The 15,289-nt window shown below is 41.5% G+C and overlaps 1 protein-coding gene across 1 annotated transcript in view; it reads left to right on the top strand.

Annotated features, from left to right (window-relative positions):
- The window catches only part of LOC124789300 (calmodulin-binding transcription activator 1), a 1,803,646-nt gene that overhangs the window by 1,759,248 nt on the left and 29,109 nt on the right, over nt 1–15,289 (top strand). The window contains exon 29 of the mRNA XM_047256611.1: nt 11,957–12,106. Coding sequence (XP_047112567.1) covers nt 11,957–12,106 — 150 coding nt within the window. The remainder of the gene's footprint in view (nt 1–11,956; nt 12,107–15,289) is intronic.

Genomic DNA, 15,289 nt, shown 5'->3' with positions numbered 1-15,289 from the left:
ACAGCTGCCACCCATTCCACATCAAACGGTCCCTTCCCTACATCCTAGGTCTTCGTGGCAAACGAATCTGCTCCAGTCCGGAATCCCTGAATCATTACACCAACAACCTGAAAACAGCTTTCGCATCCCGCAACTACCCTCCCGACCTGGTACAGAAGCAAATAACCAGAGCCACTTCCTCGTCCCCTCAAACTCAGAATCCCCCACAGAAGAACTACAAAAGTGCCCCACTTGTGACAGGATACTTTCCGGGACTGGACCAGACTCTGAATGTGGCTCTCCAGCAGGGATACGACTTCCTCAAATCCTGCCCTGAAATGAGATCCATCCTTCATGAAATCCTCCCCACTCCACCAAGAGTGTCTTTCCGCCATCCACCTAACCTTCGTAATCTGTTAGTTCATCCCTATGAAATCCCCAAACCACCTTCCCTACCCTCTGGCTCCTATCCTTGTAACGGGCCCCGATGCAAAACCTGTCCCATGCACCCTCCCACCACCACGTACTCCAGTCCTGTAACCCGGAAGGTGTACACGATCAAAGGCAGAGCCACGTGTGAAAGCACCCACGTGATTTATCAACTGACCTGCCTACACTGTGAAGCATTCTATGTGGGAATGACCAGCAATAAACTGTCCATTCGCATGAATGGACACAGGCAGACAGTGTTTGTTGGTAATGAGGATCACCCTGTGGCCAAACATGCCTTGGTGCACAGCCAGCACATCTTGGCACAGTGTTACACCGTCCGGGTTATCTGGATACTTCCCACCAACACCAACCTATCCGAACTCCGGAGATGGGAACTTGCCCTTCAGTATATCCTCTCTTCTCGTCATCCGCCAGGCCTCAATCTCCGCTAATTTCAAGTTGCCGCCACCCATACCTCACCTGTCTTTCAACTTCTTTGCCTCTACACTTCTGCCTCGACTGACATCTCTGCCCAAACTCTTTGTCTTTAAATATGTCTGCTTGTGTCTGTATGTGTGGATGGATATGTGCGTGTGTGCGAGTGTATACCTGTCCTTTTTTCCCCCTAAGGTAAGTCTTTCCGCTCCCGGGATTGGAATGACTCCTTACCCTCTCCCTTAAAACCCACTTACTTTCGTCTTCCCCTCTCCTTCCCTCTTTCCTGATGAGGCAACAGTTTGTTGCGAAAGCTTGAATTTTGTGTGTATGTTTGTGTTTGTTTGTGTGTCTATCGACCTGCCAGCGCTTTCGTTCGGTAAGTCACATCATCTTTGTTTTTATATATAATTTTTCCCACGTGGAATGTTTCCTTCTATTATATTGATATCATTTTAGATTCTTTATGATATGTGAAAGATATTTATAATCTGTTTTCGTTTTGACAATTAGTCACTGTGGTCACTTATCCAAGTGAAACTGTGCAGCTTGTTGGTTCCACAATGGAAGCTGTGGGTGAATTCTGCAGCTTTTTATGCTTTCTCCATAAGTTAGTATTCTGTCAGCAAATACTTCTTTAATAAAAGCCATTGTAGATTTTAAAAAAATAAAAAAAAAATAAATAAAAAAATTACATATTAATAATGCTATATGTATTAATAATAACATTTACATATTAATAATGCTATATGTATTAATAATGCTACACATATTAATAATGCTATTAAGCTAAATATTTTATGAGCAGCATAAATTAAATGAAGTTTGTATGATCCAATCACTTGATCTACACAAACTTTCATATGAATTACACACACACACACACACACACACACACACACACACACACACACACACACATGTGCATGGATTCAGAAGACCATGCAAAAAAGACGTAATAGCAACAACTGAACAGGGCAAAAGAGCTTTTTATAGAATGAAACAGCAGCTAAGATACATACACATTAATCATGAACCATGAGATACATTCATGAAAAACAATATTTGGAGCACAGCTCAGAATGGATGCAAAACATGGACAGTAGGGAAGACAGAAATGAAACAATTAGAAGCCTTAAAAATGTTGTTGTAAGTGACTATTGAAAATCAGTTGGATTATTCAATTATGGAATGAAGAGATACTGCAATAAGTCATTGAGAAAAAATGACAATAAAGGAAATAATCAATTAAAGAGTCAGAATTGTTACTGAAAGCTATTGTTTTTGGTGTAGTATAAGATAAAAATCACAGTGTCTGACTGAGATATGAACTATAAATCAGGCAGGTCATTGATGAAGTAGGATACAACAGTTACAATGAAATGAAGGATATCTGGAAAATGAAAAAAGTAAAGAATTGCATCAAACCAACCATAGGGGCAATAGTATCCCATTACTGTGTATTTATTTATTAATGATTCATTCTTCATCTCATGGGGCTACTGTGACATATGATAATGAAATATACAAACCTATTATGATACATAAAGTAAAGGAAAAGCAACCACTCGGATAGCTGAATGATGTGAGACACATACAAACACTCAATACCATATATACACTAGCTTTTGAGCTCTTGCTCTTTCTCTAGCAAAAGTACACACATTCACATTCACACACATAACCACACAGACACCCAAATGCTCACATCTGTGGCACACTCATGCCTGTGGCAAGACTGACTGTTGATCAGTGCTGTCTGATTGGCAACAATTGTTACTTTCAGACAAGTGCTTGTTCTCAACAAGAATCATCTTAAGAGAACTGATGTACTATGCTATCACTGTAAGAGTCTTCATCTTCTTGTCTAGTTGAGGTTTGTGGACTAATGTCTCATATGGACTGGATAACATGCTTTTAGAATGTAGATATTTGATCTGTTGGAACCAAGCTGGACAAAATATTGGCTCATCTGACATCAGGGAAAGAAAATATATGAAATAATTTAAGTATGCCAGAGTGAACAATACTCTGATTATAAAGATATATTCTGATTCAAATTATCAAAATGTCTGTCACTGAAAGCAAGCCTCCACTGACAGAAAACCTGGTGAACTATAACTTGTGATACATCTTTAAAATTCAGCAAACCATTATAGTACAAGGTCATTAAGCTGGGGAGAGGGAAATCACCGTTTTTGGCTCTCTGTTAACCACTCTTGCATTCCGTATTACAAATGGCAAATAAGCCCAGTGCTGTGTTGATGGTGAACTGTAAGTTGCAATAAATTTGCAAAATTCAGCAAATCATTGACAGTACAAGATTGTTAAGCCAAAGGGAGGGGAATCGCCTCTTTTGTCTATCTATTAATCACTCTTACAGTCTGTGTTATAAATCGCGAATAAGCCCAGTGGTGACCAGTCTGAAAACTGTTCAACCCTCCCACTTCAGGACAGTTTCTCTTCAGAAATTACCCTAAACTGCCATCATCTATCACGTTACAGATGCAGAAACTAATACTGTTTCAAAAGACATGACTGTAATACTCTTAGAGTTTCTTAATAAGAAGATTAGTATCACCATACAATATCATAAAAGTAATTGAAAGCGGAAATTTATCTATGTGAGCCATTTCTTGTACAAAAATTTTTACAGAATTTTGTGCTTACAGAGAAAATCATACAAGAGGTTTATAGTTTCTTTGGATCATAGACAGACACAACATTAAGATTTGGCAGACAGATTTATTTTTTTTTGACTCTGTAGAATGACATTGCTTATTGTGAGAAATGATGAGTCAAAACATTATGACAATTTACTTAGCAGTGTGTTGGTCCAACTTTGGAACACAATAAAGAAGCTATTTTCTAAGGCATGGTTTCAATAAGTCCATAGTAGGGATTCAGGTTTGTGAGAGCAGAGATGGTGCTTGATAGTGACACAGATATGTCCTGTTGGTTTCAGATAAAGTGAATTGGTAGCCAAGACATAAACGTGAGTTCACTATCATGCTCCCCAAACCATTGTAGCACAATTCTGGCCATGAGACATGGACAGGTATCCTGCTGAACATGGCATCACCAATGGGTAGACATCAATTCTGAGAGTATGCAGGTGGTCCACTATAATATTTACATAGTTCACAGATGTCATCATGCCTGCAGTTACTCCCATAGGTTGCATGGAAACCTAGGTGAATATCTCCCATTGCAGAACACTGATCTCTCCCCCATTGGACAGCATTTGTGGCATGGTGCATGTTTGAGGCACCCATTTCCCCAATGATGGCATTTCCACATATGACCACTGACTTGGTGGTGGAAAGAGAAAGTGATTCATCCAACCAGACATCATGTTTTCATCTTCTTGATGATTCCATGACCACTGCATTATAATTGATGATGATGAGTCATCATAAAAACATGAAGGATCATCTGCTGTAGAAAACCATGATCAACTGTGTGTACTGAACAGTCTGCTCCAAAGCACTTGTACTTGCACCAGCAGTGTACTCAGCCATCAGATGTGCTGTAGATCACTATGTGTCCTGTTTTACAGAGTGGATGAGCCTGTGATTTTCACATTCTGTGTTGAAGCATGGACATCTTACATATTATCACCAGCTCATGGTTTCACCATCCATCAACTGCTTTCCATAGATGCTTATGACAGTAGTGTGCAAACCTCTGGCCAGCTTGCTATTTGAGATGCTACAAGGCCAGACCAATTTGCCATTTGTCAAAGTTGCTTATGTCAATGAATTTTCCCTATTTGCAGCCTGTCTCATGATTAGAATGAGCCCCCATTTGTCTCCTTCCTGCTTATATACTTTCTTTTCTGTATTACGTGCCTACATGCCATCAGGTGTCATTCAGTCTCAAGATTATCAGTGGTCATAATGTTTGGCTCATTAGTTAAGGTACATCACAAATATTGTGCATTCACTTTTTTTTAAATAGCAACAATTTTGTTTAGCTTTTTTAGTAAAATGAATTCTGTGCATCTTTATGAACAGATTTATTTTATTAGGTAATCTTTTAACACTGTAATATTACTTTCCCAATAGACAGTCTTGTTGTTTCTTTGGAAAGTTACTGTCATGCGCACCATCCTGTAGATTTTGGGGATGATTAACAGACCATTTATTAACCAAAATATCAAGATCCTTTTTCAGGGACTGTCAGTTGTTAGCTCATATTTCTTCCATGTGTTATGTATTGTTATCCATTCTGAACTATGAGAGAGAGAGAGAGAGAGAGAGAGAGAGAGAGAGAGAGAGAAAGAAATGTGAAGCACCCAGAAGACGAGGTCAGATTTCAATGTAACTCTGTACACAGACACACCATCAGTGCCCCTGTAAATGATTTGGAGTTACCATTTGCTATTACTGATAGACTGGCCACCAGAGTACATTAGTATTGTTTTATGTAGTGTATGAACATTGTCATAATTTGAGTGATCACTGTGAAGGACACAGATAAGCCATATACTCGCCATCAGCACATGGCATAGGTTGATGGGGGCCTGTCTCCATTTGACCCGAAGAATCATGCAATGTGCAGATTTACCAAGCAGTCAGATGTGACAATGGCACAGTGGTGGACTGCAATGGAATGTTTGAGCAAGCACACTCATCTTCAAAGTTGTGGTCAACCAAATCTGACCACTACAAGAGAATACCACTATATTGTGCACCAAGCATGTGATAACGCTTTTACATCTGTTCCTGCCATTCGAGAAAAAGTAATGAACTCCCTGGAACATTTTGTGTCAACCTACACCATTGGTCAGAGACTATCAACAGTCAGACTAGAGAATTATGATTCCATGCATAGGCTGCCATTAACACCGCACCTCAAACATCAGTACCTGGAGTGGTGCCATGACTGGTAAGTGTTGTGTTCAGCAATGAATTACAGAACTGCATTACCCCGGATGACTCTCATTGTCAAGTGTGATGGAGACATGAAGAGAGGTTCCATTCTTCCAGAGTTTTGGAGAGGCATAGCATTTTGGTGTGAGGGGGGGGGGGGGGGGGGGCATCAGGGACGACTTAAATCACAGCTGGTAGTGACAGGAAATGTGGATGGCACAACAGTACATCATGGTCATCCTGTGTCCTCATACGTTACCTCTCATGTGGCAGTATTGTGGTGCAATTTTTCAACAGGACAGTGCTCGTTCACACTTGTCTGTATGAACTGTCCGCATGATCTACATCTACATCTACATTTATACTCAGCAAGCCACCCAACGGTGTGTGGCAGAGGGCACTTAACGTGCCACTGTCATTACCTCCCTTTTCTGTTCCAGTCACGTATGGTTCGCGGGAAGAACGACTGTCTGAAAGCCTCCGTGTGCACTCAAATCTCTCTAATTTTACACTTGTGATCTCCTCGGGAGGTATAAGTAGGGGGAAGCAATATATTCGATACCTCATCCAGAAACGCATCCTCTCGAAACCTGGCGAGCAAGCTACACCGCGATGCAGAGCGCCTCTCTTGCAGAGTCTGCCACTTGAGTTTGCTAAACATCTCCGTAACACTATCACGGTTACCAAATAACCCTGTGACGAAACGCACCGCTGTTCTTTGGATCTTCTCTATCTCCTCCGTCAACCCGACCTGGTACGGATCCCACACTGATACTCAAGTATAGGTCGAACGAGTGTTTTGTAAGCCACTTCCTTTGTTGATGGACTACATTTTCTAAGGACTCTCCCAATGAATTTCAGCCTGGTATCCTCCTTACCAACAATTAATTTTATATGATCATTCCACTTCAAATCGTTCCGCACGCATACTCCCAGATATTTTACAGAAGTAACTGCTACCAGTGTTTGTTCCGCTATCATATAATCATACAATAAAGGATCCTTCTTTGTATGTATTCGCAATACATTACATTTGTCTATAGTCAGTTGCCACTCCCTGCACCAAGTGCCTATCCGCTGCAGATCTTCCTGCATTTCTCTGCAATTTTCTAATGCTGCAACTTCTCTGTATACTACAGCATCATCCGTGAAAAGCCGTATGGAACTTCCAACACTGTCTACTAGGTCATTTATATATATTGTGAAAAGCAATGGTCCCATAACACTCCCCTGTGGCACGCCAGAGGTTACTTTAACGTCTGTAGACGTCTCTCCATTGATAACAACATGCTGTGTTCTGTTTGCTATAAACTCTTCAATCCAGCCACACAGCTGGTCTGATATTCCGCAGGCTCTTACTTTGTTTATCAAGCGACAGTGCAGAACTGTATCGAACGCCTTCCGGAAGTCGAGGAAAGTACCATCTACCTGGGAGCCTGTATCTAATATTTTCTGTGTCTCATGAACAAATAAAGCGAGTTGGGTCTCACACGACCGCTGTTTCTGGAATCCATGTTGATTACTACAGAGGTTTCCAAAAACGACATGATACGCGAGCAAAAAACATGTTCTAAAATTCTACAACAGATCAACGTCAGAGATATAGGTCTATAGTTTTACGCATCTGCTCGATGACCCTTCTTGAAAACTGGGACTACCTGTGCTCTTTTCCAATCATTTGGAACCTTCCGTTCCTCTAGAGACTTGCAGTACACGGCTGTTAGAAGGGGGGGGCAAGTTCTTTCGCGTACTCTGTGTAGAATCGAATTGGTATCCCATCAGGTCCAGTGGACTTTCCTCTGTTGAGTGATTCCAGTTGCTTTTCTATTCCTTGGACACTTATTTTGATGTCAGCCATTTTTTCGTTTGTGCGAGGATTTAGAGAAGGAACTCCAGTGTGGTCTTCCTCTGTGAAACAGCTTTGGAAAATGGTGTTCAGTATTTCAGCTTTACGCGTGTCATCCTCTGTTTCAATGCCATCATCATCCCGGAGTGTCTGGATATGCTGTTTCGAGCCACTTACTGATTTAACATAAGACCAGAACTTCCTAGGATTTTCTGTCAAGTCGGTACACAGAATTTTACTTTCGAATTCACTGAGCACTTCACGCATAGCCCTCCTTACGCTAACTTTGACATTGTTTAGCTTCTGTTTGTCTGAGAGGTTTTGGCTGCATTTAAACTTGGAGTGAAGCTCTCTTTGCTTTCGCAGTAGTTTCCTAACTTTGTTGTTGAACCACGGTGGGTTTTCCCCCTCCCTCACACTTTTACTCAGCACGTACCTGTCTAAAACGCATTTTACGATTGCCTTGAACTTTTTCCATAAACACTCAACATTGACAGTGTCGGAACAGAAATTTTCGTTTTGATCTGTTAGGTAGTCTGAATTCTGCCTTCTATTACTCTTGCTAAACAGATAAACCTTCCTCCTTTTTTTATATTCCTATTAACTTCCATATTCAGGGATGCTGCAATGGCCCTATGATTACTGATTCCCTGTTCTGCACTTACAGAGTCGAAAAGTTCGGGTCTGTTTGTTATCAGTAGGTCCAAGATGTTATCTCCATGAGTCGGTTCTCTGTTTAATTGCTCGAGGTAATTTTTGATAGTGCACTCAGTATGATGTCACTCGATGCTCTGTCCCTACCACCCGTCCTAAACATCTGAGTGTCCCAGTCTATAGGTGGTAAATTGAAATCTCCACCTAAGACTATAGCATGCTGAGAAAATTTATGTGAAATGTATTCCAAATTTTCTCTCAGTTGTTCTGCCACTAATGCTGCTGAGTCAGGAGGTCGGTAAAAGGAGCCAACTATTAACCTAGCTCGGTTGTTGAGTGTAACCTCCACCCATAATAATTCACAGGAACTATCCACTTCTACCTCACTACAGGATAAACTATTACTAACAGCAACAAACACACCACCACCGGTTGCATGCAATCTATCCTTTCTAAACACCGTCTGTGCCTTTGTAAAAATTTCAGCAGAATTTATCTCTGGCTTCAGCCAGCTTTCTGTACCTATAACGATTTCTGCTTTGGTGCTTTCTATCAGCACTTGAAGTTCCAGTACTTTACCAATGCAGCTTCAACGATTAAATTACCGATTGCTGCTTGGTCTCCGCATGTCCTGACTTTGCCCCGCACCCTTTGAGGCTGTTGCCCTTTCTGTACTTGCCCGAGGCCATCTAATCTAAAAAACCACCCAGTCCACACCACACAACCCCTGGTACCCGTGTAGCCGCTTGCTGCGTGTAGTGGACTCCTGACCTATCCAGCGGAACCCGAAACCCCACCACCCTATGGCGCAAGTCGAGGAATCTGCAGCCCACACGGTTGCAGTACCGTCTCAGCCTCTGATTCAGACCCTCCATTCGGCTCTGTACCAAAGGTCTGCAGTCAGTCCTGTCAACGATGCTGCAGATGGTGAGCTCTGCTTTCATCCCGCTAGCGAGACTGGCAGTCTTCACCAAATCAGATAGCCGTCGGAAGCCAGAGAGGATTTCCTCCGATCCATAGCGACACGCATCATTGGTGCCGACATGAGTGACCACCTGCAGATGGCATCCGTAAGGACCCTTTCCACATCTGGAATGACTCCCCCTGGTATGCACACAGAGTGCACATTGGTTTTCTTCCCCTCTCTCTTGCTGCCATATCCCTAAGGGGCCCCCCATTACACGCCTGACGTTGGAGCTCCCAACAACCAGTAACCTCCCCCTCTGCGACCGCCCGGATCTTGCAGTCTGAGGGGCAACCTCTGAAACAGGACAAGCAGCTATGTCCGGCCGAAGATCAGTATCAGCCTGAGACAGAGCCTGAAACCGGTTTGTCAGACAAACTGGAGAGGCCTCCTGTTCAGCCCTCCGGAATGTCTTTTGCCCCCTGCCACACCTCGAGACGACCTCCCACTCTACCACAGGTGAGGGATCAGCCTCAATGTGGGCAGCATCCCGGGCAGCCACAGTTGTAGTCCGGTCGGGGGATGCTTGGGACAAGCTGGCTGTCCCCGACAAACCTCCATCCGGACCCCCACAGTGATGCCCATTTTGGCAACAGCCTCAAGCTGTGTGACCGAAGCCAACACTGCCTGAAGCTGGGAGCGAAGGGATGCCAACCCAGCCTGCATCTGAACACAGCAGTTGCAGTCCCTATCCATGCTAAAAACTGTTGTGCAAAGAACGTCTGAACTAATCTACAGAGAGCACAAACAATTCGACACAAAATTTAAATGGTTATTAAAATACAAGGTTGCCTAGTAAATGCAGTAATGCTGCTACTTGCGCACTGCTGACACACTGCTCGGCGGCGGAAGGAGACTAAGCGATTTTACACTATTCAGGTACTAAAACCTACAAATACTATAATACGCCCAAAATTTATGAATTAAATAATGCAAGTACCAAAAACATGCAAAGAAATTAAGAATTAAACTATGTAACAAATAAGTGAGCTAAGAGTATACGACTTGCTGCTGGCAGCTGCTTATCCAACGGCGGCAGGGAGCACACTGGCTGTGACCAACCGACACAATGATGTTGAGGTGGTGACCAGCAGGAACCCCAGATCTGACTCCGTTAGAGTGTGTGTGGGAACAGCACAGACATCAGCTCTGTTCAGTGTCTGTAACAAGGGTACCGAGGACTAGTTGCAACAATTATGGGTCTGACATCCTTCCAAATTAAATCAGTGCATGAAACCAGGTCACAGGGTTTGCAAGTTGATACTGATAAGTGCTCATACATTGCCAAGTTCTTTGCAAATTTGACTCAGTTTTGCTGTCACATACCCTCTCAACCTGTGAAGTTTCAATATGTTTCCTCCTCCCCTTCTTGGTGCTTCACATTTTTTGTCAGGCAGTGTAGAATGAGAAGAGAATTAGATTTTGAAAAATATTTTTGAAAGATTGGAAAAGCAACGAAAAGTAATTCTTTGTGGTGAAGAGAGAATTGTGGGTAGGATAAACCCCACTTTAAGACATGATACTGAACCAATCATATCACTTTAAAAAATTTGGTTTTTGCATGCAATACTTGGTTGGTTAATTTCACGTTGGAAATCTACTTTTGAAATAGTCCAATGAATTGAGAAGTGAAGATAATATTGAAATGCATAGCTTTTCATGTAATATAATCATTAGGTATTTGATGAATAATAGCACACAGCTTCTGTGCTATGCAAGTTCTGATTGTGGCCCACACAACAAAGTTAGAATGGTTGTACAGGTGTTGTGCTGGGAGAACAAAGTTGCAGAAATACTTCTACCGACGTTTGTTAGTGAATGTTATTCTGTTTATACATTGCTTATCATTTAGTCTGTAAAATCACTGGTAATCTATTGTTTAGTAAGATTTTTATATATTATATATTCTTGTTAATCATGCAGACAGTTCATACACACAGAATTCACTTTGTATGAAAATTTTGAAAATACTAGTTCTGCTTGCCACTGAAGAATTCTTGTATCAATGTAGGGACTTCAGAAAGTAATTTAGTGCATCAAGACTTGCATATTGTCAGAAAAGAACCCATGTTCTGAGTTGCCTGCACACACAGTACTGGTGTAGCATGGATAACAGGTGCATTACAGTGTGAGAGTGAAATGGTGTGGGAACTGGAAACATACTCCAAAGTTGAGGTATGTGGGACAGTATGATTCTTGTGGGCAAAATGTCTAAGTTAAACACAGGTTAGACATGAAATTCTGGTGGTATATGGACCAAATGCTGTGTGGCATGCAGGTGTAGTGAAATGGTGGCAATAAGTTTCTTCACAGCTGATGATTGTAAAAGAGAGCCATGAACATTGACAATAGACAATGGACAACAATGTCCAGGCAGTCAAGGAAGAACATCTGGGGGAGAGGGGGGAGGGGGGAAGATTTTCTAATGATGAGGATGTTTTCCAAATGCCTCCATGAACTAGGAGCAGATTTCTATTGTTGGGGTTTGAATAGATGGTGGAATGTTCCGACTGGTGGTAACAGAGGCTTTGGTGACTATGTTAAAAAATAGTGTCATATATCTGTGTCACGTTGAGTATGGTACAGATTTCTGTCAGAGTTGCTTGGCCTGCTATGATAATATGTAACTTTTGTTGTGAAGTCCAGTAAGTTATTTGTTTAGATATTTTCAGTTTTATATGTCTTGCCATTTTTTCCACTGCTATTGACAATTTGTCTTTTTCCTTGTCAAACTGACTCTGATTAATTGTGCTTTTTAATGTAACTGTGTAGATTGCAGAGAGAGCGAGCTTTGGCAGCCGAAAGAGAGAAGCTGGAGGGCCAGTCAGTGGATGCCCTCCAAAAGTTGCCCTGTCCCGGCAGTATGGGATGCTCCACCAACGTTCCAAATAGCAGTGGCCGTCCAGTGGCATCTAGCCCCAGGTATACTTCTTATTTTTATGCCTATACATGCATTTCATTTCATTCTGGTGTCTGCAAGGTTCAGGGATTCACACACATTTTGTGAAGTGCTCAGAAAAAATACAAACATTCTTGTCCCACTTTGTGAAAATATGTTTTCAGAAGGTAGAAATAAATATAACAGTGTTGTTGTCGTTTTCAGTCCAATGACTGGTTTGATGGAGTTATCTGTACTGATCTATCACATGGTAGTCTTTTCATCTTTGCATAATTATTGTCAGCAACACTGACTTGAATCTGCTTACTGTAGTCAGTTGTCAAGGCTTCATCTTCCTTTATAATTTTTACCCCCACACTTCCCTCCAGTAGCAAATTTACTATTCCTTGGTGTGCCATGTCAACTTATCTCTTCTTTTAGTCAAGTTGTGCCATAAATTTCTTTCCACCCAATTCAATTCAGTACATCTTTATTAGTTATCTAATCTACCAAACTAATCTTCAGCATTCTTCTGTGGCACACAAAGCACATCAAGAGCTATGATTCTCTTTTTGTCTGTACTGTACACATTTCACTTTCATGTAAGGCTACACTCCTGCAAAATACTCTCAGATAAAACTTTATAAGAGTTGAATTTGTATTCAGTGCTAGCATTTTTCTCTTTTTGTGGAAAGGTTTTGTTAATGCTGTCAGTCTGCATTTTATATACTCTTTAATTGTAATGTTGTCATCTATTACACTGCTTGCAGACTGATGTTCACTGCTTTCCTAAACTAATTCCCTCAACATCAACTGATGTAATTCGACTTCAATCTATTACTCTTATTTTGCTTTTCCTTATATTCATTTTTTAACTTGTTTTTAACACACTATCCACTTTATTTAATTGCTCTTTGAATTGTTCGCCATCTCTGGCAGAATTATAATGTTGTTGGCAGATCCCAGTGTCTTTATTTCTTCTCCAAGGGTTGTAATTCTTTTTCAACATTTTTCCTTAGTTTCTTTCATTGATTATTCAATGTACAGATTGAATAATATGGATATAATGTACAACCTTCACTCCCTTCTCAAGTATTGCCTCCCTTTAAAGAATGTAGTAATATTTCAGTATAATTCTATGTGTGAATTTCTTCCAAAATATGCTTATTAACAATTCCATTCTGCTTTATAATTTCCTCATTCTTGTCGCAAAGAAAACTACATCGAAAGCTTAATGGAAACAGGTGTTATATTAACTTGTTGTGAGAGCCTTCAGGTTTATTAATGGTATCTTCATCAGTACAGATTATCCTCATTTTCAGTTTCCACTTTTTTGTATATTAATTTCCATGTCTACAATAGTTACAAACAGTCCTCTGCCACGTAAACTGTACCAACCATCAACAGTATCGTAACCTCAATAGCTGTAATCCCTTCCGCACCAAAAAATCTCTCCCATACAGTTTAGCGAACTGTGGACAGTTGATCTGTAGTGATGATCAGTCCCTTGCTCAGAATGCTGAAAATCTTGCTGGGGTCTTCATGGAATGCTGCTGACCACTAAAATCTAGTCCTCAGACTTATTGACTGTGCCATATGTACTCTTTCTACTAATATCCCAACCACCCCCACTTGCCAGCTGAAGCCTGCACCCACACTTATTACCCAATACCACCCTGGACTGGAGCAGTTAAACCACATACTCCATTAGCCCTTCAACTGCCCTGCACGCCCTGGAATGAGGAATACCCTTATCTAAATCTTCCCCACGTCACCCAAAGTGGTGTGCCAGTACCTACCCAGTCTGTAAAGTATCATGGTCCATCCTTATGCTATCCTTACACAGCACAGTCTATTACACTGTTTGTTGTCACAGACATATATTATGCCATTAGAGATATGATCTCCTGTGAAGCAGTTATGTCATATGTCTGCTCTATTGCAGCTTCTGCACAAGCTCTTGATGTTGGTGTGACCACAAACAAACTTTCCATCTGAACCCTCCCAATCCCCAATCCAACAGCTCCCCATGCACTACTCAAATGGCTCACTTTAGTTCAGTTAATCTGCCCCCAAAATTCTCACTCTTCCTGTCTTCAGCCTTGATGCCCCTTGTCTCCTCACTGCCTGCCATTTGTTTTGTTGTGTACCAGTATACCATAAAAGACATTCCCTGCCGTCACCTGGGTGAGCTTGTTGGTGCCACATTCCTGTTCTGTTCTATTGCTGTCCTTCCATAGCCCTCTTGCATCCTTCTCCTTACCTGTGTCTCCCCCATCCCTCTGCCTTGCTCCTGAAGCACAAGTTCAATCTTGTTTATATGCCTATACAGTTAGAGATTGTCTTTTCTCTTTTCATTGTTTTGTTTTCTAGAATTTGTGTGAAGTGATTTAGGGATACCAGAAAGAATCTTATTCAGTATTCCCATAGAGGGAGTTGAGTTGTGCTATAAGTTTAGATTAGATTATTACTTATTCCATAGGTCATGAATACAACACTTCATAATGATGTGGAACGTGTCAGGTTAATAAAAGGTGTCTATACGAGATATTACATTACACAAAATATTACATGACACTTAATATTTTTACTTTTTTTTGGGGGGGGGGGGGGGAAGGGGGTTAACCACTTACGATATCCAAAAATTCATCTAATGAGTAGAAGGAGTTGCCATTCAGAAATTCTTTTAATTTCCTTTTAAATGCTATATGGCTATCTGTCAGACTTTTGATGCTGTTAGGTAAGTGACCAAAGACTTCTGTGGCAGCATAATTTACCCTTTTCTGGGCCAAAGTTAGATTTAACCTTGAGTAGTGAAGATCATCCTTTCTCCTAGTCTTGTAGCCAAGTACACTGTTATTACTTTTGAATTTGTTTGGATTGTTAATAACAAATTTCATAAGTGCTGAAGCCCAGGCTATCCGTGATCTGAAGGCTGACCGATCCATCGTCATTCTTCCGGCGGACAAGGGTTCCACAACTGTGGTACTTGATCGTCGGGAGTATGTGGCTGAGGGACTGCGTCAGCTTTCAGACAACACTACTTACAAAGTTTGCCAAGGCAATCCCATTCCTGATGTCCAGGCTGAGCTTCAAGGAATCCTCAGAACCTTAGGCCCCCTACAAAACCTTTCACCCGACTCCATCAACCTCCTGACCCCACCAACACCCCGCACCCCTACCTTCTACCTTCTTCCCAAAATTCACAAACCCAATCATCCCGGCCG

The sequence above is a fragment of the Schistocerca piceifrons genome, chromosome 3, assembly GCF_021461385.2.
Source record: "Schistocerca piceifrons isolate TAMUIC-IGC-003096 chromosome 3, iqSchPice1.1, whole genome shotgun sequence".
In the NCBI taxonomy this organism is placed as follows: domain Eukaryota; kingdom Metazoa; phylum Arthropoda; class Insecta; order Orthoptera; family Acrididae; genus Schistocerca; species Schistocerca piceifrons.
Note: the sequence above shows the minus strand (reverse complement) of the source record. Positions and strands in the feature narration are given on the sequence as shown.